The 26,499-nt window shown below is 32.0% G+C and overlaps 1 protein-coding gene across 1 annotated transcript in view; it reads right to left on the bottom strand.

Moving 5' to 3' along the window:
- Positions 1-26,499, bottom strand: part of LOC140062001 (uncharacterized) — a 62,524-nt gene that overhangs the window by 22,703 nt on the left and 13,322 nt on the right. The window contains exons 6-22 of the mRNA XM_072108041.1: positions 20,063-20,160; positions 19,510-19,654; positions 19,200-19,313; positions 18,015-18,140; positions 17,304-17,471; positions 16,848-16,973; positions 16,289-16,456; positions 8,316-8,453; positions 7,283-7,444; positions 6,567-6,746; positions 5,879-5,958; positions 5,352-5,499; positions 4,192-4,452; positions 3,026-3,216; positions 2,723-2,871; positions 2,278-2,313; positions 1,649-1,774 (exon numbers count right to left, since the gene is read on the bottom strand). Of these exons, the coding sequence (XP_071964142.1) occupies positions 1,649-1,774; positions 2,278-2,313; positions 2,723-2,871; positions 3,026-3,216; positions 4,192-4,452; positions 5,352-5,499; positions 5,879-5,958; positions 6,567-6,746; positions 7,283-7,444; positions 8,316-8,453; positions 16,289-16,456; positions 16,848-16,973; positions 17,304-17,471; positions 18,015-18,140; positions 19,200-19,313; positions 19,510-19,654; positions 20,063-20,160 (2,416 nt within the window). The remainder of the gene's footprint in view (positions 1-1,648; positions 1,775-2,277; positions 2,314-2,722; positions 2,872-3,025; positions 3,217-4,191; positions 4,453-5,351; positions 5,500-5,878; positions 5,959-6,566; positions 6,747-7,282; positions 7,445-8,315; positions 8,454-16,288; positions 16,457-16,847; positions 16,974-17,303; positions 17,472-18,014; positions 18,141-19,199; positions 19,314-19,509; positions 19,655-20,062; positions 20,161-26,499) is intronic.

Genomic DNA, 26,499 nt, shown 5'->3' with positions numbered 1-26,499 from the left:
TGTGCGTGACGTATCCGTTTTCGTTAATCGTATTCGTAAGATTGCGAAACCTCTCTATTAACCAATCAAATTGATACTATACCAGTAATACTGTATGGATCTAGATGGACTATGGAGTTACTCCATAGATGCATTGATATTTGCTGCTGGAAGTTTATCTGGACATTCTATCAATAATGTACCGTATACACATGCAATTACTATTTAAAAATGATCATGTGATGTGCTATGGAATGCATAATGAACTCATGGTGAAAATTCACCTACAATTAAACTGATGAACAAAGTGATTAATAATTGATGACATGAAATGATGAAATATATGATTATATTAGAAAAAAAACATTCAACAAACAAGAAATAATTCACACAATATATAAAGTTAGCATTTTGTTTATACAATGTTTCATTCAGTGAAAGACAGAGGTTACAAATGTTATAGCCAAAACAATATTGTACGAAGTGCAGTGCGATACATAATACCAATAAAAAAAGAAAACCATATTGAAAAACTAGACTTGAAATCTATAAACCTAAAAACTACTGTACTATAAATAATAATGATATTCTTTATAAATATTCTACTTTTCCCTATAATATTATATATTTATTTTAGTACCCTGAATAATTGACCAGAAATTAGTTTACTTACATAAAATCTACAGTAACTACATGACCACAAAATATTTTATATTATACTAAATAGATAATTTAACAAATTGGTAAAAAAATACCCATTACATTTATATTCAAACCCTGAATACAATATAAAAAATTGTAATTGAATGTTTGGCTTTTATTTATTTATTGTTATTTTACTATTTTATTGACAGTCATTAATTGTTGATTGTAAAAAAGTGAAAGTTGAATAAAGCATAACAATCTAATATTATTGTTTCATACAATATTTTAGCATTTATATTTATATTATTATTTATAAGACTGAATTGAATTGGAAAGAAGTTGTGGTTGGAAATGTTGCATATAATTGATACCCAAATAACAAATTGTGTGTTATATACAGAAAGCACCAAAGTGTGTCTACCATGTATGTCAATTTTAAACTGTACAACAAAGTTCATAACAAAGTACTGTAGCTATACATACAATTTCCATCTATTTACTTTATATTAAAACATTAAATATATTTTACAAAATTAATGCAGTTAGAATATTCATGTTTTCAATGATTTTGGCAATTTTTTCCATGATTTAATAAATATTAAAATGACTATGAATTATTTTAATTATATAAATTGTATTTATTTTATTAAAGCAATTTTTACAATACATTTCAGGAAGAAATATACTGCAGAACATAAATAAAAAAGAAGGATCGATTAGAATTAAGATACTATTAAAAAGAGAAACAATATAATCTACTTTCTTATTTATATTAACATATTCTTTATATTTATTTTAAGATTGCATAGATGATTTAAGAATTTTGCAAAGAATTCACCTACAAAAATAAAAATATGAAAGCCTAATTAAAACACATTAATAGTTAACTATGACTAGTGCTAAGTCACAAAACCACTATAGAAAAGTTAATATTCCTCACTATTTTCCGAATAAACTTCCTCTTTCTTAGGACTCTTTACTGGACTACTCTTACTAGGAGATAATTTAAATCTGAGTGCCTTACGGATTCTATCTTCGGCTCGTTTGCGTGCATTTTCTGCAATCACCGTTTGACTGTGGGAGAGGTCATTCTGCCTTCGTAATGACTCATTTTCCGTTTTAAGTTTTCGAATATCAGAATCGTACACTTCTACATAAAAAAGACAACATTATTAGATATTCCAGAAGTTATTCAGTTTTATCTGCATGGTTATTTTGCCAATTATTTAAAGGCTTGGTTGTGATTTTAAACATTTTAACATCCCTCAACAACAGCAACCAGCATTGGACACACGGTCTGAGAATATATACAAACATAAAAACATTTTGTAGCAAAAAAGTAACAAAATAACAAATAAACAAAAAATAATAATTCACATAAAAAAAACTACAATAAAATCAACAATAGTAACTATCATACTACTGTGTGCAATTGTGTACTCAGCATTAGCAAATAAAATTGAGCTAACGTTGCCTTGCCATCTATTTTACACTATTGAATGCTTTATAGACAGATTAATAAAATACACCGATTTCAGAGTACAATATTGTTAAGGTCTTCTATGGAGGATGAGGTCAGATGTTTCATGAGGGACAATGTGAAATTATTATGGATTCTATTCTAAACAAAAATGAACCAAGAACATTGAATACCATTTCCAATTCCTGCTAAACTATGTTCATCCATATCTAGTGAATTATTGAAGAATTAAATGAAAAAGAAAATAAAACATTAACAAAAATGTGTGATAATGAAGAAAACAGAAATTAGTATAAATTCTGTATGAATGAAGCATAGATTTCCAAGATGATTGATTGATTCTATTTTTTATTTTAGTGTACAAAAAAAAATTCAAAATGCATTCACTGTATCCAGTATTCAGGTGGCATAGTGTTAGATGTATCCAGTGTTCTGGACAAGTGCTCACTCTAAGATTCAGGTGGCATAGTGTTAAATGTATCCAGTGTTCTGGACAATGCTCACCCTTAGATTCAGGTGGCATAGTGTTAGATGTATCCAGTGTTCTGGACAAGTGCTCACTCTAAGATTCAGGTGGCATAGTGTTAAATGTATCCAGTGTTCTGGACAAGTGCTTACCCTTAGATTCAGGTGGCATAGTGTTAGATGTATCCAGTGTTCTGGATAAGTGCTCAGATACATATTCTTTGTGTCTATCTTGTAGGTCTTTATAATCATGACTAATGATTTCCAACTCCGAAATTACTCTGTCCTTTTCACGTTCAACCCTTGATAGATGAAACATGAAATTAGAAATTGAAAGATACAATTTGAAATGATATTGAAAATAAAATTGAAAGTTCATAAATATATTTTCTAGTTAATGGATATGTTTCTGTCTTTTGTTGTTCTATTATATATTGTATAAAACAAATAACAAACCTGTCAAATTCCTTAAGAGACACCATTTGTTCTTTTGGCTGTTTCATTATAAGTTCCCTTTTCTCTTTTTCTAGCCTTGACACTTTTGTTGTAAGCGTTTGATTGATTTCTGTCAGCATCTGGTTTTGATCAAATAGCTCTTTCTCGCGAGTATGGTTAACTGATTGATGATCTAATTCTAAGCGTGATATCTATATAGAAATGAAATGTAAAAATTAATTAATTTTTTCATTTAGCCAATTTTGTTACAATTACAGTGACATAATTTTTTCCAGGCTTTTTACATGTAATAAATTTGTTTACATGTAAAAATAAATATAATTATTTTCTGAATTTATATTTATATCTTAGATATAAATAATCACATTAAAACTCCCGGGCTTGTGTTTATATCCCGTGTATCTGCAGACAGCAGATAAATTTTGTAATTGTGAACGATATATGGATTGAGCTTTGTTCAATTAAAAAAATATTATCATGCCTATTAAGCATACATATCAACATATTAATTACAATAATATATTTTGTATAATAGTGAACTGTGCCCAATGACAGTATCACTACCGCATGATAATAATAAAAGAGAATAGAGAAATGAAAAATGAAGATCTGTATAAAATAACAGGAGAGATTGAGTGGAGTGGAGTATTAAGGATATAAAGAAAAAAGGCTGACATGGTATGGTCATATACTCTGATTAAGTGAAAACACAGTTAAGATTGCACTCAGAGAGGCTCAACGAAAGACCAAAAGGAAGACCAAAACAACATAGATGGTAAACATTAAAAAGGAAACGGAACTGTGGCGAACACAAGTGAGACGTGCAATGTCTAACGACACTTCACATGACAGCGTTTAAGAAGATGATGATATTAATTGCATAATTAGATTATAAATAATACTATTAATAATCAGTGGCATACATTGAAGTACAAAAATGTAATATTGGTCGCTGTATCTCATCTCATTTGGATCCATGTAACCAATTAATGTGTACATAAAGCATGATCAATATCTAATCACCAACACAAAGAGGGCAAACGATTCTATAATTAGGTTGTAAAAATCCCCTTCTAACAACTGGTACATGTATGCATTTTACTGTAAGCAAAGATAAACTTGGAGCAATAACAGAATTCACAAAAAGCAAATATCACATAAAATACCTTATTAGTCAAAACCTTGTTCAACTCTTGGAGTGTCTGGTTCTGTTCATCAAGATCGTTGTAACGGTTACCAAGTTCTTCAGCTTTGCCCGCCCTCTCTGACACTTGTAGGTTATCTAACTCAAGCTTGGCAACTTGCTTACTAAGTTTAAGGTTCAGGTCCTGAAGCATGTCAATCTGTTCTTGGAGGCTTTCAGATTTCACCTTAAAATGGTTGATTTCAGATGCCTGTTTGCTATTAACCTCAGCATGTGTCTCCATCTGTCAATTACAAAATAAAAAATTGTTTATAAGCTTGAATATGAAATGACCGTTCTTATGATTTATTTTTTAAATAAATTCCATCTAATCTAAAAAAAATAAGTTTATTTTGATAGGCCTGCATGCACAAAACTTTTAAGTGCTCAACAGTATTACTCCGGTCATTTTTGGATAAACATGTCTGGAAACACACTCCCATAATGTTGCAGCCAGTAATCAGCGCAGTTGTGTTTTGACCTACCACGTACCCATTACTTGGGTGTGGAGAGGCAAACATAAGTAAAAGTATCTTGCCTAAGGATACCAGTAATGCGACAAGCTTTGGATTCGAACTCAGGATTAATAGTCCAACACACTGCTCAACACAACACAATAGATGGGCAAAAATTGAGTCACATAAAGGCAACCAAAAACTGGAAGAGGAGGAAGACAAAAGAGGTGTAGAGAAGACATCAAAAATATTTTAGGTCTGGTCAATAGCTTCAGAGGAAAAGGAAAATGATGAGTATGATGAAAGCAGGTCTTCTTACAAACATACAACTCAATTACATTGGCACAAAGCACATAAATAGTTAACGTTCCATAAAATACATGGCTCATAATGTTATGGAACCACATTTGTAAATATCACAACAATTATAACTTCTACAAAAATATTTTCAATATTTGAAACAAATTTCAAATAAAACTTCAACACTAGCAAACTCCCACAAGATTACAGCATATATTAATTAAATTTTATTTATTTAATTAATATGTTTATATTTATATTTGATCTTGTGTTGTTCAGTCGCCACGGTCTTGTGCCATCACGTAAAATTCTTTGTCTATTTGTACTTATTTATTTTTTTTGTGACAGTGACAGACTTGAAGTTACATATCTGAAAATATTAGCATACCTTGGCCAACCTGTCTGTCATCATTTTATTGATTTCTCGTAACCGTGAATTTGATTCTTGATATTCCTCACACTTGTTGCATGAAGGAATAAATCTTTGTTCTGCTTGTGTTCGATCAATTTCAGCTCTTAACTCTATCATCTTATCCCTAAATAAGAAATAAAGTATATAATCTGTCCTGCAAATGGAAATTGGCTTAATCATCGATAGTTGTAATATGTAATGATTTTTCAAGAAAGATTGCACTTTTCACCGGTTCATCCTTTCTTTTTATTATATTTTATACCTGTAAAAACGTAAAAATAATTAAATGAGTTTGAAAATGCAATAAATTACGTCTTTCATAAATGAAAACATTAGTTTGTGGGTCAAATTACAATTCATTGTAGGTATTCTGATATATATTCAATTATTTACCCTACGTCTGAATGTAAATTATTATAATGCTCAAATTTAAAATTTGCAACCATATCCATAAATTATTACATCTAATTCATTTGAAAACAACACAATTCTAGTATATTTACTGTGATAGCTGTAGCTCAGCTTTCAACCTCTCAACTTCTGCCTTGAGATGATCAGTGTTCAATTTCGTACCTGTGGTTGACTGAACCAAGAAGATTAAAAAATAAGAGACACATATGCTTTCAAGTATAGTCGTCAAATAGGCTATGAGGGCTCACTGGCTAAACTCTTACATGAGCCCCTGAGTAGAGTCCAGAGGAAACAACAGTCTTTAAAATATAGCCAAGGCCTCCAGCGTTGCAGGGCCACTTAGGGTTCCTGATCCAGGGGGCCTCAGTTATGCCACTGCAAAGAGGTTCCTTAATTTGAACCATTTTATCACAGGATCTCTGTTGCAAAGTGGCTGAATATGCACTCTATTTGGAAATAATATAAACATTCATATAGTTTGGGGGTAGTATTAACCATGAAAACGAGCAAGTTGTAGCGCTCTCGACTTCCTTGACATAAGAGAAAGAAGAAGAATAGCTCTGGCAGTGTTCTTGTGATGCTAAATTATGGAATAGTCCAAAAGTAAATTGCACTGTGGCACAATGGTATAGAGTATTGGACCAGTGGGTCTGGTAAACGCATCTTTGAGCAAGATTTTATCCACCTTGCTCCTCCCTACCCAAAATGGGTACCAGTATGTAACAAGTACTGGTAATTTTAAATTAACTTTATATTAAGCAGTTATAATTTTTAACTTACCAGATTTTTGCTCAATATATTCTTCTGCATTTCCAGCAATGAAATAACCTGTTGATCTTCTGCATGTTGATTGGTCAATTCTTGTAGTTTTTCCTGAAGGAAGTTCACATCTTTCTGATACTCATCATATTTTTCCTGACGGATTCTATATGCAGAGTTCTCGCCATGCAATTCTGTTAACTGTTAAATAAGTTAATATTATGTTACTGGCAGGTACAACATTTTTCATTTTTACAGTCTTTTTTAAGCACTACTTTAATATGCCTAATTAAACAGGACTTGTGCTGCATTCACTGTGAAGTGTGTATTTCACAGCCCACACGTTTTTCCTCTTGCACAAATCGTGTGGAATCATGGCTGATAATAAACAAGCAGACCTATTTATTGTAATTTATTTCGACCCAAGTAATACTATTTCAACTAAAGTGATTTGTTTATAAACATCATAATTTGCAATGTATAAAGTTTACAGATATGTGTATTTGGAAATGCTAGGCCTACTAGATCCATATGTCTATGAAACCATCAATAAACTGGCTGGTTTTGCTGTAGGTCATCTCATCCTGGTTTGCCACTCTTCACTTGTGTGTTGCAAGTTGTGAAATCAGTTTTCACAAGCTATAATGAACGCAGCTTTTAGCTTAGCAGCATTCGCTTAGCAGCATAAGCTAATGTGAATGAGATGATGCATGTGGTTTTAAATAATTCAATACTACCTTATCACTTGCTTCTTCAATTCTTTCTGTTAACATCATAATGTCTTTATTTTTTTCACTGATGTTTTCTGTCAGTTCTTCACATGATGTTTTCCAATCATCCAGCTCTTCTTGGTGCATCAGTGTCATTTGATGAAGGTCACTGTTGGCTTTCTTATGTTTCTGACAAAATAATAGCCCAAAAAAAGAAACACACTATGAGTCAGATGTACTTAAGTTTAAGTCAAAAGAAATTGTTTTTATTTACTAAAATTCCCAAAAGTTCAAATTAAACAAAAAACTATACTCTGGATAACTGACCTATAAATAATAGTTAATGCAACAGGGCGGTAGCCATTAAGTGACAGGGCCTTTTTATCTTTAGGAACTGGTGTAATATATGCAGTCTTCATTATTTTAGGAATAAGCCTTCGTTTATTGACATTTAGAAAATTTGACAAAATATTGCAGCAAGTTCGTCAGTACAGTATTAAAGGACTTTGTTGGGGACATGGTTTTGACCTGATGATTTTTTAACTTTAACTTAAATACACTACAAACTACATTATCAGATATTAATTTGCTCACACCCCTTTTTTATAATTATTTAATTTAGTTTTAAGATTAATTTCATTATTAAAGTCAGTGTTATCAAATCTTGAGTAAAAATCATTGAGTTAATTTTTGTTTTTCTGCTTTACCTGTTCATGATTCTTTTCACGAAAAGCGTTCATATGCTTTATTGTTAGTGTAGTGGCATACATACTTTTTTTACACTAATAAGTTAATGCAACAGGGCGGTAGACATTAAGTGACAGTGGCCATTTTACCTTCAGGAACTGGTGTAATATATGTAATAATAATTCAGGCTTTATATAGCGCATTATACAAAAACTTAATCAATTTATTGCTTAACAGTAAAAATAACATGCCAAAAAACTGGAAAATGAAAACATAAATTTTGAATGGGACCGTAATGTCAGTAACAGGATAAATTATTATAAAATTATAATATGGAGCTGTTAAATGCTAATAAAATCAATGGAGATCTTACAGTCTCTAACTCTTGACACCTTGTTTGAAGCTCATCTCGCTCTTGTCGTATTGAGCGAACACTGTCACGAAGTTGATGACATTGTTCTGAATAATGATCACGTTCTTGGTCTAATTCAATGCGCAATCTATCCAAACTCTACAAGAAAGAAAATAAGTATTATACAAAAATTGTGGATATAAATCATGCATGACTCTTCTTTAGTAGAATCATGACAATCAAACAACAGGTTGTTGAGCTCTGGAAATCTGTGGCTGCGACACGATCAATCCAATGACAACTGATTTTTGATTGGCCAATTGACTTCAAATGTTTGGTTGACAGACTGTGCTGTAGAGAATATGTACATACGGTACTATTGTCGCAGCCAGACATAAGACCAAAGGACTGTTACAAGTTATTATCTTGGCAAACTCAGTGTTCTGTTGTATTGCCATAATAGATGGCGTTTGGAAAATATTTTCATTTACACTATTGCTTTTGAAATACAACAGCGCCACTTATTTTGTACTTCTGTCGCAAAGATTCAGTGTGATGACTGGAATTGACGGAAGTACATTTTTGGAGAGATATGTGTACAAATTTGGACAAAAAAAGCATTTAAATTAGCTTTAGATCGTTTGTATGATTTGATTATTTACTGGGAATATCTCTACAAATTGTGGAATTGTTGGAAAAAAAAAAAATTTGCCTAGATTAGTTCCAGTTGCCTGTCGAAGTTTAATAATGGTGCTGTCTTTCTAGCCTAGCTAGGCCTCTTAGTATTAGGCTAGGCCTAAGCGCTTTAGCCCAGCTATGCCTCTAGGATTATTTGGTTGTTTGTTGACATAATATTTAACATTGCAAACGTGTGTTTATAAAATCCAAATAAATAATATTTATGATTATTATTTAATATATTATAAAAAACAAATAAATGTTACTGTTTCAATGTGAATTAAATGTAGGCCTAGCGTAGGCCTACCTTTTATTCAATCTGATTCAAATGAATTAATCTATTTAGATGTTATATAACACAAATAATGAATGTTTTATATCCGTGTAATGGTACAAATAATCGCATTTGATGAATGATGAAAGGTTATATTTCACATCATGCCATCATTTGTACCATTACATGTTACACCATTATGAGTGAGTGTGGCCGAGCGGTTAAGACAGTGGAACCGTAATCCATAGCCATAACATCGGCAAGGGTTCGAGGCTCACTCGCTCCATGGTTCTGGTGGTAGAACAAGTCTTCAAGGACTATAAACCGTAGGTCCTGTGTACATCTTGCTCATGAACCTAGTACATCTTTCGAGACGAGTAGGGCCGGGTTACCCCGGTGTACTAGTTCATACACACACAGTCGTGGACAGACGTAGTGGCGCCGTAGTTGGCTGCCGATGACACGATGTGACCCTTAGGGGAGACGAATGTTGTTGAAAAGATGTAACATCGAAGTCCACAGCGCCTTTGATCACTTGTTGCTGGAATTGGCAAATTCATATATATATTGGTATATATATTATATATTATTATTTACCTCCGCCAAGGAGGTATATGTAATCGGTAGCGTGTGTTTGTTTGTTTGTTTGTTACTTGGCAAAAAGAATTTTGCCAAGTATAGTATTCACTTTGTTTGTATGTATGTTTGTATGTTTGTATGTTTGTTTGTTTGTTAGCACGATAGCGCCTACAGTTTTCAAGTTATCGTTCTGAATTTTTGGGTGTAGATAGGTATATATTGTCAGACCATGCCTATTGAAAATCAACAAAATTGGTTTATTAATAACTTGACAAATAACAAAAATGATATTATTTTCAGACTGGCTAGTGTTAAAAGATAGGAGACAATTTTCAAAAGCCGGCGAGCAGTCTTAAAGTAACAAGTGTACTGAAATTGCATTTTCTCGAGAACTACTTGTCCAAAAAACATCATTTTTGTACAAGAGGCAAGAGTTATAAATTGTGATTTTTAATTTTAAAACAAAAGTTGATTCAGTGTACCAGCTTTTTTATACGAGTAGTTTAAAAAACCTATTTCTTTTCAAATTCACCCGTTTGTTTTTGGTGTTGCTGTTCTATTGTTATTCAAATTAAACTATTGTAAGTTGATAAGTAGTTTTGTTAGCACCAGCGTGTGTCCTTCCTTATTTCATCAGGTATATACTTACAGAACATGCCTATTGATTTTCAGGTAAATTGATATATTACTACATGGGTTAAGGCAGAGGCGCCGCAAATCGGTACAGCTTCAAGACACTCCTCGATCATTATTCTGGTCAATCTTGATTTTAGAAAGGTCATTGTTGCAATGCCGGAGTTGTTTGTATCAAAAAATTATTTAAACAAATTATTAACCTCAGCAGGATTTTAACAATGTAAAGCTAATACCTAAAGCAAAAAAAATGTATCTTTCAACATGCTCCGAGTCAGTGGATATATTTTGCCAAGTAGCAGGATTACTCAAAAAGTAATTACAAGATCTTTACCAAAATGAATAGACAGATAGATATGTGGTCAAGGACCATTCCATTAAATTTCGGGACCATTTGGGACCACAGTCCCAATTCTGGACCACTTTTTAGTATACTTTTTTAGACCTGCTAGTGTTAAAAGATAGGACAGAATTTTTCAAAAGCCGGCGAGCAGTCTTAAAGTAACAAGTAAACTGAAATTGCATTTTCTCGAGAACTACTTGTCCAAAAAACTTCATTTTTTAACAAGAGGCAAGAGTTATAATTTGTGATTTGTAATTTTAAAACATAATTTGATGTAATGTGCACGTTTTTTGATGCGAGTAGTTTAAAAAACCTATTTCTTTTCAAATTCACTCGTTTGATTTTCGCGTTGCTGTTCTATTGTTAGTCAACTGAAGCTATCAGGGCTGCAAATTAAGGGGTATTTGGTCGCATTTGCGACCTAATTTTTCTGTTTGCGACTAAAGAAACAGAATAGGTCGCGCATAGCGCGACAAGATCATCTGCTTGTGCGAGTTGTTTCAAATTGAAGTCGGATGTGTTTTCCCTATTTCAAACACTGTGTAATTTAAACTCTCCACTACGGAAGGCTCAGGAGTTTCCACTAGTCACCGCCGCCGCAAAGGTGTCAGGTTCATTCAAGCGTACAAAGCCCCTAAACATTTTACACTCGTTGTGATTCGAAGTTTGTCCATTTATTGCATGCTGCCTTATCCAATCACACAAAAGGACACCAAACACACAGCACAGTGTGACGCGCGGACGACACAAACCTCGTGGAAAATCACCTGTTTTAAAGAAGGAATATAAAATCAATTGTACCGCCGTACACAGAAGTTAGCCAGGGCGGGCGCGGTAGATACAAAGGATTGTCGCCGCGCAGTCATCAGCATTTTTTAGGCAGTATAAATGGTTATATCATGATTAATAAATAATGTAATTGATGATATATATAATAATATCTATTCATTATATAGATTAAACAACAGTATTGTTTATCAGTAGATTTAATACTTTATTCCAGATTCTGATTATCGAAAATTATATATCAGAGAAAATACCGCAACTTTTCCTACGAAGTAGCTTCGTAGATAAAACAGGCTATGTTGGCTTTGTAGGTTACATTGTTTGGCTTCGTTAGTAACCTCAATAAACAACCTCACGATGTTCTTAGTAAGTAACAAGGTGTGAAAATTATTATTTAATGTGTTATTTTTGACTGACGGAGGAGGACCAATTTGTACATTACTAAGAAATATATAACATAATAGTTTTTATTCGTAAATATTTCATTCGTGTGTTTTTTTACTCTCAACGGCGAATATAAATTTTCCACAATGTAAACGTAGAGACACGATCCAACACAATGAACTATGCCAACTAATAAAAATAATATAGCGAACGTCCAGTCGATCCAGAAACATGCAAACAAAAAGATCGAAAACAATTCATTCTAAATATAGTATCAGAACGTTCAATCGGTCGCTCAAAAAGACTGCCGACAGAAGACCGTAATTAATACAGACCTAGTTTTTTGGTCACATGTCATGAAACGCGATACTCTGTTTTACCATGGATTAAAGAATAGAAGGATATGCATCGACGTGAGATCAAGGGTTCCTTGACTCTCGCCGACAGACCGCGGACCGCCCACAATGTTACAGTTTAATTAACCGCATGGTAACAACGAAACGGTCGCGTGCCTAATATATTGTTTACTGCACATGTGCAACGACATTTAACCTTGTTGGCTACTACGCTTCTTTCGCGCGTTCTTTGGTGGCATGATGTTTGTAGATGGTCAACTATTGACTATGTTGGTTTCTGCCGCGATTGATCTACGCTAATGATTTTTTTATGATGATTAAAGTAGCATTTTATGACCTGTAGTAGCCCTACATCTGAGACAATAACTATTAGTTGTCTCATTTGTTGTAAAATTACAAAATCAGCAAGAATGCTAGCCTAGCTAGGCCCAGGCCTTGTACTAACTAGGCTAAACTGGGCTAGTAAACCCTATGATTTGCCGACATTGATACTGCCTAGGTAGGCCTAGGCTAATCTTAAATACTCACCGTTGTCTTACTTCTTGTGTGAATAATAATAATAGGTAGGCCTACTTCGTTTGTTCGTGATCAAGTTTGCCCTGCGTGTACTTTTCAAAACGACCGCTAGGTAACGAATCGCAACTATACATAGCCAGCCAATCCCGGATCAGGGATCGCTGTTTTCATTCAATTAGGCCCGGTGATTGGATGTGATGTGGATGACATAACCACTAGCCAATCACCAGGCACTACAGTTTAAATATAATCACATCGATAATTAAGGAGATTTATGAAGAAACCACTGCTTAGCCATATATTAAAAAACACGATTGATGTATGTCTGAACACCGGCCACGCTAACAACATACATGGTCAAATGCATAATTTAATATTCTATAGATTAACGCAATTTTTAATGACAGAAGATGGCAGGCAAATAATGATAATTCAAATATAAAAATGGCATATTTTATTAATATTACCAACTACCTAAAATTACCAGTCGTAAGAAAGTGAACTTTTCGTAGTCCGATTGTGATGAAACTAAAACAGAATTATTCAGCAATATATGTTTGTTATCAATTAATCATCGACGCAGACATGTCAATAGAACATTCAGACTGCGCATACGATTTCTACATGGTTACGTTTTGGTCTCAAAAAATGTAACAGTTGATTCGCAGCGTTTTACAGAGGGCCGCGGTTAGAGACACGGAGTTCAATGAACGTGTTTGTTTGATTGGCAGCAGTGCTTTAGTATAGGCAAGCGCGTTGTAAAATCGTTTGATGTCACCGTCGATGCATATCCTTCTATTCTTTAATCCATGGTTTTACCACCGCAAACCTCTCGCATGTTTTTTTTTACTCGGTACGAGGGGGATGGCTACACAAAACAGTGTACCTGAATTTTGCGTCGCATGAAACGTAATACAGCTCTAAACTGTTCCCACGGTTCGCACGTTTTTCCCCTCCAAATTCTGGTCGGGTCTTTTGTCGTAATAATAATTTACAAAGGCCTATGTTAAATCTTAACATGGAATATATATTTATTTTGCATATATTTTGTTGGTGTCCTAGCCAAGGTGGTGTTGTTTTTATAATTCGCTAAACCAAGGTAGGATTGAACCATGTAGGCCGCCGAAACTCTCTCTGCGTGAGCTGAGGGCCCGATTTCGTCTCGTCGGCGGATGTCCTGCCAAATTAGGACAACCGATGTGTAGGGCGGCTACAAAAATTAACGTCTAGGATTTTAATTAGCCAACAATACATGTTTGTTTCCATTGTTTATGCTCCTACCTAAAGGCGATGACATTGGTGTTTACAAACCGTACGATCGACGCGTAGATATTATCATAAAATCGTAGGCATGGCAACGAACAATACTTTGGAAATTACAGGATATGTTTAGCCAATGGAGGAATTTTTTTCCTCCATGGTTTAGCGAACAATAACCTACGATCTATTTACGCGTAGGCTACGAAAGGTTACGCGTATATACAAAGCAGTAATTTCTTTCTGTACCGTAACAATAATAGATCTTTGCGTGAATATAAGTGGCGCATCAGGACCAGTGCCTAAAAAATGTGCATAACCCAAATTAATTGAATTCTTCAGTGCTGAATTTTTATGTGCTCAGAAATCGATTGAAACAACCTATAATTACTCAAAAATCGCCCCCCCCCCCCAAAGCGGGACCATTGGCGGCCCCCTGACCCCCAGCCTAAGGTTGTACTGTATTTCATTTTTATACACCCCCCCCCCCCCCCCCCTAAACTAAAAACGGATCTGCGCGGATGGGGTTTGAGGGAAGGGGGTTAGTTGTCGATGAAAAGGTGCTACTAAAAAAATTGGTGGTGCTACCAAAAATTATTATTAGCCATCATACAAATTTGATAGTGCTACCAAGTAAAAAAGTTAATTTGCAGCCCTGGCTATTGTTAATTGAAACGCTTGTTACATAACCATTACACCAAACTCGCATACACATGCTTGTAGTGAAATTAGCCTAAATCACAAACAGCATTAAGACACACACAAATATATATATATATTTTTTTTACCGGAGAAATCTTATGTAGGAGAATTTTACAGTAGGCGGAGGTATGCCCTCTCGGAGTGGCTTTCTAGTTATTACATGGTGTTGGTTTGGACACAAAGTATTTGAGCCACATCCCCCTCCCTCATGGGGCCTTGACGAAGCAAATTTAGTTTAGTGGCACCCCTAGATGGCACTCCCATAGCACGCTAGGAATCGTATTTTACGTTTAATGCGAACGTCAGGGGGAAGTCTTTGATAAGAATGTAGGGCGCGCCTACTTGTACTTCTGGTACGGTAAACGATACAACTATTATTAGATTGTATTGTTACTTTTTGTTTGTAATTCAACGTTATTTTCATGCGGATTCTTCAATTTATTTTATTAAAAAATTTCTTTTTTTGGAGAGTAAAAATTGACTGATCCACTAACCAATGGCAAGAAAGTTCAGCTTTTGAATAGATGATTGTGGGTCACACGGTGTAAAATAATACGCACTATTGAATGGTCATTCATGTACGAAAAAAAAAAATCTATTTTGTACTTTCCTCCGCGAATATTGAATGTTGTGTACATTTTTGGAGAGATATATGTACTAAATTAGACCAAAAAAGGAATTTAAATTAGCTTTAAATCGTTTGTATGTATTTGATTAATTAATCTCTACAAGATGTGGAATCATTGGAAAAAACGTTAGCCGAGATGAGTTCTAGTTGCCTGTCGAACTTTCATAATGGTATCGCTGCCTTTCTAACCTAGCCTAGGGCCTTGTTATATTAGGCTAGGCCTAGGATTGTTTGGTCGTTTGTTGACATAATTAACACTACAGTAGGTCATTCAATATTACTTTTTTTCATGTACGAAAAAAAAAAATCTATTTTGTACTTTTCTCCGTGAATATTGAATGTTGTGTACATTTTTGGAGATATATGTACTAAATTAGACCAAAAAGGGAATTTAAATTAGCTTTAAATCGTTTGTATGTATTTGATTAATTAATCTCTACAAGATGTGGAATCGTTGGAAAAAACGTTAGCCGAGATGAGTTCTAGTTGCCTGTCGAACTTTCATAATGGTATCGCTGCCTTTCTAACCTAGCCTAGGGCCTTGTTATATTAGGCTAGGCCTAGGATTGTTTGGTCGTTTGTTGACATAATTAACACTACAGTAGGTGTGTTTATTATAAAATCCAAATAAATATAATATTACAAATGTTACTGTTTCAATCAATGTGAATCAAATATGGCCTAGACCTACTTTTTTTTTTATTCAATCTGATTCAAATGAAAGGAATCTATTTCGATGTTATATAAAACAAATAATGAATGTTTTATATTCGTGTAATAGTACAAATAATGCCATTTGTTGAATGATGAAAGGTTAAGTTTCAACTCATTCATTATTTGTATAATAATACACAGTACCTTGCTATACGAATCCCTTTCTCCTGTAAGTCTTTTCACCTCATTTTCCCAGTAAGTACTATGTTGCTGGGCTGACTTCTTCTCTCCCTGGAGTTGCCGAACATCTTCCTGTATAATTTCTAAATTCTTCTTAGCAGTTGATAGTTCAGTGGAGAGGTCTTCTCCAACCTAAAATAGAAAGGTTTGAATATTGAAGATTTATCATGATCAATCCAGTTGTTCCATGTGAACTTTAAATGATGTTCTAGCATGTTTGCAAAACTTGATTGACCTAGTTTGATGAAGACTGATTCAACTAATTAGCATTTAATTTTAGCACAGCCTTACTGGTCCAGCTTTCATGCAACAAGACACCTTATTACTAGAATAAATAGATTGTGATATGATTTATAAGATTTCTCTTTCATTATCGTGCTAACAATACGTCATGACACATGATATTTAAATCACAAGATCATTATCTTCATCCTTTTGTTCATCATAGTTAAGGTGAAGATGATAATAAATCTTTATAAAAGCACAATTCATTACACCACATGCATATTTTCCTAAAGCATACCTTCTTAACTGCTAATAATTCTTGTTGCAGTAAGTCTTTGTCTTGTTTCTCATCTCCAAGATCTGTGTTGAGCTTGTGGTTCAGTGTTTTCAATTCTTCCAGCTTTTCCTCTAATTCTCTTTTAGCCTTTAAAAGAAAGATGTTGAGATAAACTATTGGTAATCAAAAGAAGGTTTCTTAAATAATTTACTATTACTATAAGATGACGTCTGTCTTCATTCTTAAAGGCCTGAAAAAAGTATTGTTGTTATTTACTTTCCAGACTTGTTTTCAGTGGAGTCCTTCTGGAGATGAATTGGGCAGTACACTGTGTACTGCGTTCTTTAACGTGCAAATGAGCCATGTTGCACACATGACTTGAAAGACATTGTTACAGACATGAATAATGTCCAAGTCTAAGCCTTCTCAAATTACAGCATTTGATTGAAATTTACAAAGAGTATAAAATTGAATTACATTTATTGTTTGTTCTTTTTCAAAACCAGCATACTTGAGTAGTTGTTGCAAATCCACTTTCTCTTGTACCAGACGTTCTTTAGTTCCTGAAGATGTGTAGAGTTTATTACTTAAGTCGGAACAAGTCTCTTCAAGTTCAACTGCACGACTTTGAAATGAATCTCGTTCCTTGAAAGAGTTTAATAGAAATTAGAATAGAATTATGTATGTAATATGTAAGGCATTTATGGAAAGTGGTCAAGATAGAATGTTTATCTATACATATATATCTTTAAAGGTAATTAAACTACAATGTAATAAAAAAAAAATATAGAATTTAGGGGTAGAAATGTTTGTGGTATTACTACATAAAAATGAAGCAGTAGAGTCGGTTTCAAGAAGTTGAAGGTAGAAAAGTAATAGGTTGTCCATCTTGGAAAGATAGGCCTATGTTAAAAAGGATGGCATAAAAATCAGATTGGAGGAAAATAATGGAAAAGATGGTAAGATGTGGAGAGATGGTGCAAAAGGGCAAACATTGAAATGATGAATGAAATAAATTTTTTTTTTTAATAATACCTTTTGAAAATCAAAGAGAAAGCTCTTGCCAATTAGGAAATGACTTTTAAAATACATTTGAAGGAGGAAAACAGTAAGAAACCTGTTCTTCTTGAGCAATACTTAAGTTTCACAACTCACCACCTAAAATAGGTACCAGTATAATATACTTACTTGGATCATCTTTTTATTTTCTCCTTCAACAATTTGTAACTGATTACGGAGTTCATTCAGAATGCTTTGATTCTGTAACAACTCTGTTGATAAATCTGTGTTCTTTGTCGTCAGCATATTACAATTCTGGAAAAAATAAAATTTCATTCAGAAACATACTAATATCATATAATATCCTGGATTTATAAAACACCTAATGTTGTGAAACCTCTAAGCGCTGTACATATTAATAGCCAATTTTTGGATCAAACATGTATGGACTCCCATACTGCAGCTAGTAATTAGTTGTGGATTGACCTTACCAGATGCCTATTTGCACACCTGGGTGGATAGAGGCAAATTCTTGGCTAAGGATATATGCAATGTGACGAGCGTTGGATATAACAAAAATGAGTTCAACCCAAGATTTGTAGAAGATATTTGTAATGATATAGTCCTATCTGTGTTATACCATCCCACTTTGCGTGTGATATTTGTTAAGATCTAGTGTCTCATTACATCGTCCTACCTTTCTTATACCTTCAAGATCTCTCAGTTACATACTAAGTTTGTCACATTTTGCATGTGATATGTTAATATTTTTTTCTCATTACATCGTCCTACCTTTCTTATACATTCAACATCTCTCAGTTACATACCAAGTTTGTCACATTTTGCATGTGATATATGTTAATATTTTTTTCTCATTACATCGTCCTACCTTTCTTATACCTTCAACATCTCTCAGTTACATACCAAGTTTGTCACATTTTGCATGTGATATATGTTAATATTTTTTTCTCATTACATCATCCTACCTTTCATATACCTTCAACATCTCTCAGTTACATACCAAGTTTGTCACATTTTGAATGTGATATATGTTAATATTTTTTTCTTATTACATCGTCCTACCTTTCTTATACCTTCAAGATCTCTCAGTTACATACTAAGTTTGTCACATTTTGCATGTGATATATGTTAATATTTTTTTCTCATTACATCGTCCTACCTTTCTTATACCTTCAACATCTCTCAGTTACATACTAAGTTTGTCACATTTTGCATGTGATATATGTTAATATTTTTTTTTCTTTAAATCGTCCTACCTTTCTTATACCTTCAAGAATTCTCAGTTACATACTAAGTTTGTCACATTTGGCATGTGATATATGTTAATATTTTTTTTTCTTTAAATCGTCCTACCTTTCTTATACCTTCAAGATCTCTCAGTTCCATACCAAGTTTGTCACATTTTGCACGTGATATTTGCAATGATTCTCGCAATGCCAGCGCTTCTTTCAGCATTGTATCTTTAGTCTAAAATGGAGATGTATAAATTAGTTCTAAAGTTGTAAATATTACTTTTTTTCTCCAACTTTTTCTTGGGTACCAAAATGTCCTAATTCTAGTTACCATTAAAAATGTTTATATGCCGACACGTTTTTCACATTCAATAAAAAACAACCAATAATAAAATAAAATGGTTGAGTTTATAACCAGTCAGTAGGCATACCTGTTTTGATTGTTCATTTTCTTCTTCGACAAGTTTAAGCGACAGTGAGGTCTGTTCCAACAAAATTTCTCTTTGACGATGTTCAGATTGTATGGTGGAATGAGCAGCTTGTAAACTTCGAAACTTAAGGTCTAATTCATCAACCCTTTTTAAACAAGAAAACCAAAGTAAAATTTTATAAGCAAATTTTATGTAAAATTCATTCCTGCACATGACCTTTAAAGTTATTTTTAAAAATTTGGTTGAATATGCCATTTTAATGTTCAATAATAGTTATTCACTTTGACCACAAATTGATTTAAAAAAAACATTTATTTAAAAAAAAAAAGTTAATAGTTTTGTCTTTTTATAAATGAAACATTGTTTTTTCTGCGGAAGTAATTCATTTTATTCAAACTACAAAATGGCCTAATAAATTCCGATTTTATTAATGAGTGAATGTAACATAATCAGTTTAATTGGAGCCAATTCAACTAAATGCTAATAAATCATATTTCTGTTTATCTCTAATTTAAGGATTTTAGATGCCGCATATACATGTTGACTATCCTACCTTCGCTGGAGAGCTTCGTTTTTCCTCTCTGCTTCATTTCTACTTGCATCATTCATGTCTGATTGTCTTTGTAAAGTCATGATTTTCTGTTGCAGAGACTAAGAAAGGTAAACCCAATGGATTTAAAAGCAGAATTAAGTATCTCAATACCAACAAGCAATACTAGAACTACAATTATGTTATAAGCTGGAAGATTAATAAGAATATAGTTAAACAGTTAGTTAAACTAAACCAAATAATGAAAGTATTAATGTTGCAATAGTACTAGTTGCTACATACTGTAAAATCTCAATTTTTTAGTACTCTTGGGTGGACTTATTTTAAATTATGGGCTTCTTTTTTAGACTACATTTGCAAACTCAAATTCCGATTCAACGGAAAAAGTCCATGAATTCAAACTACTTGGTGTATATATCAACAGTAAATTAACATGCCACTCTCATGTAGATTATGTTTGTAGTAAGGCAAGCAAACTTCTTGGTTTTGTTTCAAGATGTAGTAAAGCAATGTCTTGGATGGCAATGCTAAATCTTTACAAAGCACTAATACTACCTGTTGTGACTTACTGTTGTTGTATGTGGGCACCTACTGAAATATCTCATATGTATAGACTTGAAAGGGTTCAGAGAAAGGCCACTAGAATAATTATGTACAGAAAAGAAGGAAATTGGGACACTTCATATTTATATAGGTTAAAGACCCTAAATATTTTAAGTATTGAAGATATATTTAAAGTGTATAGACTCACATTAGGTTTTAAAATAATGCATGGCCTCTGTCCATCATCCTTTAATGAGATCAAGTGAGAGGTGTGAAGGGCGGTTAATACATTGGAAGGCAAAGACCAATACATTTTTAAATTCATCGTTTGTTATTTTCCCTAGATTATGGGAGCAACTTCCAAATGAAATTAAACAATGTGCTACAATTTCAGACTTTAAAGCCCAACTCATCAAACATTTGATCTCAAAATATTAAGTTGTAATTGTTTATATTGTTTATTCAATGCAGCTTATTTTTAATTGGTGTATCTCATTATACCCATAACGAAATAATTAAGTATATTTAGATAGTCTTTAATAGAAATAGCTCTATCCTTAGTAGGCTTAATAGGCCGTTAGTAGTTTTTTTCTCTTGGCTACTAAGGATTTTATCATAATTTCTTTGACTACTTTCTGACTACATAAAATAGATAGGTGACATAATAGGTACTACCTATTAAAAGTACACAGTAAGTAGTTGTGTCATAGTTGATGTAGCACTATTTAAAGTAGGTCTTTAAGCTACACCATTGTTAGTAGTTTTTAATAGATATTTTTCACCTTAAGAGTTTTTATGTAGACAGGGAGTAGTCTCCATCTATCTATATATAATAGATATTTAGTAGGTATGAAAAAAAAGTTAAATGTAGTTTGTTAATAGGTTATAGATAGCTGTTGTCTATCTATTATAAGTAGACAGTTGATAGATAATACAAAACTGTGTTACTCATAGATTTCTAATAGACTTGTAGAAGTCTCCATCTATCTATATATAATAGATATTTAGTAGGTATGGAATATAAGTTAAACGTAGTTTGTTAATAGGTTATAGATAGCTGTTGTCTATCTATTATAAGTAGACAGTTGATAGATAATACAAAACTGTGTTACTCATAGATTTCTAATAGACTTATAGTAGTCTCCATCTATCTATATATAATAGATATTTAGTAGGTATGGAATATAAGTTAAACGTAGTTTGTTAATAGGTTATAGATAGCTGTTGTCTATCTATTATAAGTAGACAGTTGATAGATAATACAAAACTGTGTTACTCATAGATTTCTAATAGACTTGTAGTAGTCTCCATCTATCTATATATAATAGATATTTAGTAGGTATGGAATATAAGTTAAACGTAGTTTGTTAATAGGTTATAGATAGCTGCTGTCTATCTATTATAAGTAGACAGTTGATAGATAATACAAAACTGTGTTACTCATAGATTTCTAATAGACTTGTAGTAGTCTCCATCTATCTATATATAATAGATATTTAGTAGGTATGGAATATAAGTTAAATGTAGTTTGTTAATAGGTTATAGATAGCTGTTGTCTATCTATTATAAATAGACAGTTGATAGATAATACAAAACTGTGTTACTCATAGATTTCTAATAGACTTGTAGTAGTCTCCATCTATCTATATATAATAGATATTTAGTAGGTATGGAATATATGTTAAACATAGTTTGTTAATAGGTTATAGATAGCTGTTGTCTATCTATTATAAGTAGACAGTTGATAGATAATACAAAACTGTGTTACTCATAGATTTCTAATAGACTTGTAGTAGTCTCCAGCTATCTATATATAATAGAGATTTAGTAGGTATGGAATATATGTTAAACGTAGTTTGTTAATAGGTTATAGATAGCTGTTGTCTATCTATTATAAGTAGACAGTTGATAGATAATACAAAACTGTGTTACTCATAGATTTCTAATAGACTTGTAGTAGTCTCCATCTATCTATATATAATAGAGATTTAGTAGGTATGGAATATATGTTAAACGTAGTTTGTTAATAGGTTATAGATAGCTGTTGTCTATCTATTATAAGTAGACAGTTGATAGATAATACAAAACTGTGTTACTCATAGATTTCTAATAGACTTGTAGTAGTCTCCATCTAACTATATATAATAGATATAGTAGGTATGGAATATAAGTTAAACGTAGTTTGTTAATAGGTTATAGATAGCTGTTGTCTATCTATTATAAGTAGACAGTTGATAGATAATACAAAACTGTGTTACTCATAGATTTCTAATAGACTTGTAGTAGTCTCCATCTATCTATATATAATAGATATTTAGTAGGTATGGAATATATGTTAAACGTAGTTTGTTAATAGGTTATAGATAGCTGTTGTCTATCTATTATAAGTAGACAGTTGATAGATAATACAAAACTGTGTTACTCATAGATTTCTAATAGACTTGTAGTAGCCTCCATCTATCTATATATAATAGATATTTAGTAGGTATGGAATATAAGTTAAATGTAAAATGTAAAATGTAGTTTGTTAATAGGTTATAGATAGCCGTTGTCTATATATTAGTGCGTGTGTATAACAATTGTTACACCCAAATTCCCGCTTCTTTTTTGCAGCAGCAGCAGGCACGATGCAGATGATCAGAGAAAAAAGGAGCATTCGCTTGTTGTAGGCCTTTTCGATCAGACCATGAATGTTTATTTTTATTCCAACCACAATGTCAGTTTAGTGGTAAGTGAATCAATCCATATCTTTACATTTTATTTGTTAAAGTTAAAGTGTTCCTTTTTGATAGGCTAGAAGCTAGGCTAGTAGGCCTCTAGTAGGCTCTATAAGCTAGCCAGGCCTGTATTAGTTAGTAGGCCTAGGCTAGGCTACTAAGCTAGGTAGGCCCTAGCCTAGGCCTAGTCTTTTTTAAATTGCACTAGGCATTTTTCATTCAATTTATAATTATAATAGCCTAGCCTAATATACTTTATAGCCTAGGCTTATAGGCCTACTACTAGTTAGCCTAGGCCCTACATTGCCTATTTGTTGTTCAAAAAACATTTATTTATTCAACAATGGCATTATACAGTATAATATAATTATAGGTGTGTACATAAATGAAAACATAGTAATAAGCCACAAGTTGTAGGCCTACTTCCCAGGGTTCAATTATAAAATAGATTTTTTAGTTTATAATATTAATACTAAATAGTTATACTGGGCTGCCTAGGCCTATTATCAGTTTGTTAATAGGCCTAAGCCTAGTCTATTAATAGGTTATTATTGGTAGCCCTAGTATAGCTATTGTAAGTATGCAGTTGATAGATATTACAACTGTGATATTTAAATAATAGATTTCTAATGCAGTATCTAGGCCTAGAGGCCTAGGTCATCTAGCTATATCTACTGTATCTATTTGTAATAATTCTTAGTAGGCCTAAGTATATAAAATAAATAGTTTATTAATAGTTACTGGCTATTATCAGTTTCTTTATAGTCTGTTAATAGGTTACTGGTAGGTAGCCCTTGTATAGCAAAATTCAAATGGCATATTCAACAAAAAAATGTTTAAACAATTCTTTTTTCAGAGAGACGATCTTTAACCTATACAAGTACAAATTTGATGGTCAAGTGCAAAGATGATTAATTTATGGTGAAGTGTGCTTTTGCGTAATTAATTTTTCATGTCAATAGTGACAATATTTGGTGCATTTCTTATTGTCTGGTCTAATTCCATTCAGGAATTGTTTTGAATTTTGAAGTTTAAATAAAATGTATACTGTATATTTGGATACTGTGTCTTGTTTCATTTGATAAGTCTAGATTGTTACAAAAGTGATGTTAAAACATGTGCAATGTTATGGTTAAGATATTAAGGTTTACAAATACTGTACTATCTTAATTTTTTGTTAAATAAATTTATAAAATGTATACTGTATATTTGGTTACTAATGTCTTGTTTCACTTAATAAGTCTAAATTGTTACAAAAGTAACTGTTGTTGTTGTTTGGTATTCTTCCTTTTACATGTCCAGCTGAGTTAAAACATGTGCAATGGTTAAGATATTAAGGTTTACAAATAATGTACTATCTTAATTTTTTGTTAAATAAATTTATAAAATGTATACTGTATATTTGGTTTACTAATGTCTTGTTTCACTTAATAAGTCTAAATTGTTACAAAAGTAACTGTTGTTGTTTGGTATTCTTCCTTTTACATGTCCAACTGAGTTAAAATATGTGCTTAAAGTTTTCGGACTCGCATATGTATGGACAAGATTAAGGTTTACAAATACGAGAAAAAAATTAATTTGTTATTATTATTGTCATTATACATTTGTTATTTGCCAATAAGATGAATTATTGTTCTGTATCTGTATTTTAGCCAGAAAAGATTAGATTTTTAATTTCTGTAGATTTTAAGTATCTAAATTAACAGTAGTTAATTTATGTAGATTTTTAATAGCCAATTTATATGTAGATTTTTAATAGCCCAATAATATCTATATGTAGATTGTTAATAGCCCAATAATAGTTATATGTAGATTTTTAATAGTCCAATAATATCTATATGTAGATTGTTAATAGCCCAATAATAGCCAAATAATGTAGATTTTTAATAGCCCAATAATAGCCAAATAATGTAGATTTTTAGTAGACAAATAATAGCCATTTTTAAGTAGATTTTTAACAGCCCAATAATAGCCAAATAGTGTAGATTTTTAATAGCCCAATAATAGCCAAATAATGTAGATTATTAGTAGACAAATAATAGCCATTTTTAAGTAGATTTTTAATAGACCAATAATAGCCAAATAATGTAGATTTTTAGTAGACAAATAATAGCCATTTTTAAGTAGATTTTTAATAGACCAATAATATCCAAATAATGTAGATTTTTAGTAGACAAATAATAGCCATTTTTATGTAGATTTTTAATAGCCCAATAATAGCCAAATAATGTAGATTTTTAGTAGACAAATAATAGCCATTTTTATGTAGATTTTTAATAGCCCAATAATAGCCAAATAATGTAGATTTTTAGTAGACAAATAATAGCCATTTTTATGTAGATTTTTAATAGCCCAATAATAGCCACATAATGTAGATTTTTAGTAGACAAATAATAGCCATTTTTAAGTAGATTTTTAATAGCCCAATAATAGCAAAATAATGTAGATTTTTAGTAGACAAATAATAGCCATTTTTATGTAGATTTTTAATAGCCCAATAATAGGCAAATAATGTAGATTTTTAGTAGTTGAATAATAGCCAATTATTTAGTAGATTTTTAATAGTATATTAATAGCCAAATAATGTAGATTTTAAGTAGACAAATTATAGCCATTTTATGTAGATTTTTAATTGCCAAATAATAGCCAATTATTTAGTAGATTTTTAATAGTATATTAATAGCCAAATAATGTAGATTTTAAGTAGACAAATTATAGCCATTTTATGTAGATTTTTAATTGCCAAATAATAGCCAATTTATACAGATTTTTAATAGCCCAATAATAGTCATTTAATTAGTAGATTTTTAATAGCCCATAAATAGCAAATTAATGTAGATTTTTAAAAGCCAAATAATAGCCAATTAAGAATCCATTCTAGATAGATTATTGGTAGTCTAATCATAGTTGTATTTAGTAGGTGTCGCCTACTAATGTCATCGCGAAATATGCTAATGAGGCAAAAATCTACTAACAACTATAAAAAATCTATCAAATATCTATCTACTAGTAGGTGATAAATAGGCGACAGCTCTATATCTACTAAGCCGGATAGACTATAAGGCTAACCGCTATAGAGCTATAACTACTAAGACTTTTTGTTATGGGTAACTTTGTTTTGTTTTATTTTGACTTAATTTGTGCTACTTAGTTTTGTTATTTTTGTATTTTATAAGTAAT

The sequence above is a fragment of the Antedon mediterranea genome, chromosome 11 (genome assembly GCF_964355755.1).
Source record: "Antedon mediterranea chromosome 11, ecAntMedi1.1, whole genome shotgun sequence".
Taxonomy (NCBI): Eukaryota; Metazoa; Echinodermata; class Crinoidea; order Comatulida; family Antedonidae; genus Antedon; species Antedon mediterranea.
Note: the sequence above shows the minus strand (reverse complement) of the source record. Positions and strands in the feature narration are given on the sequence as shown.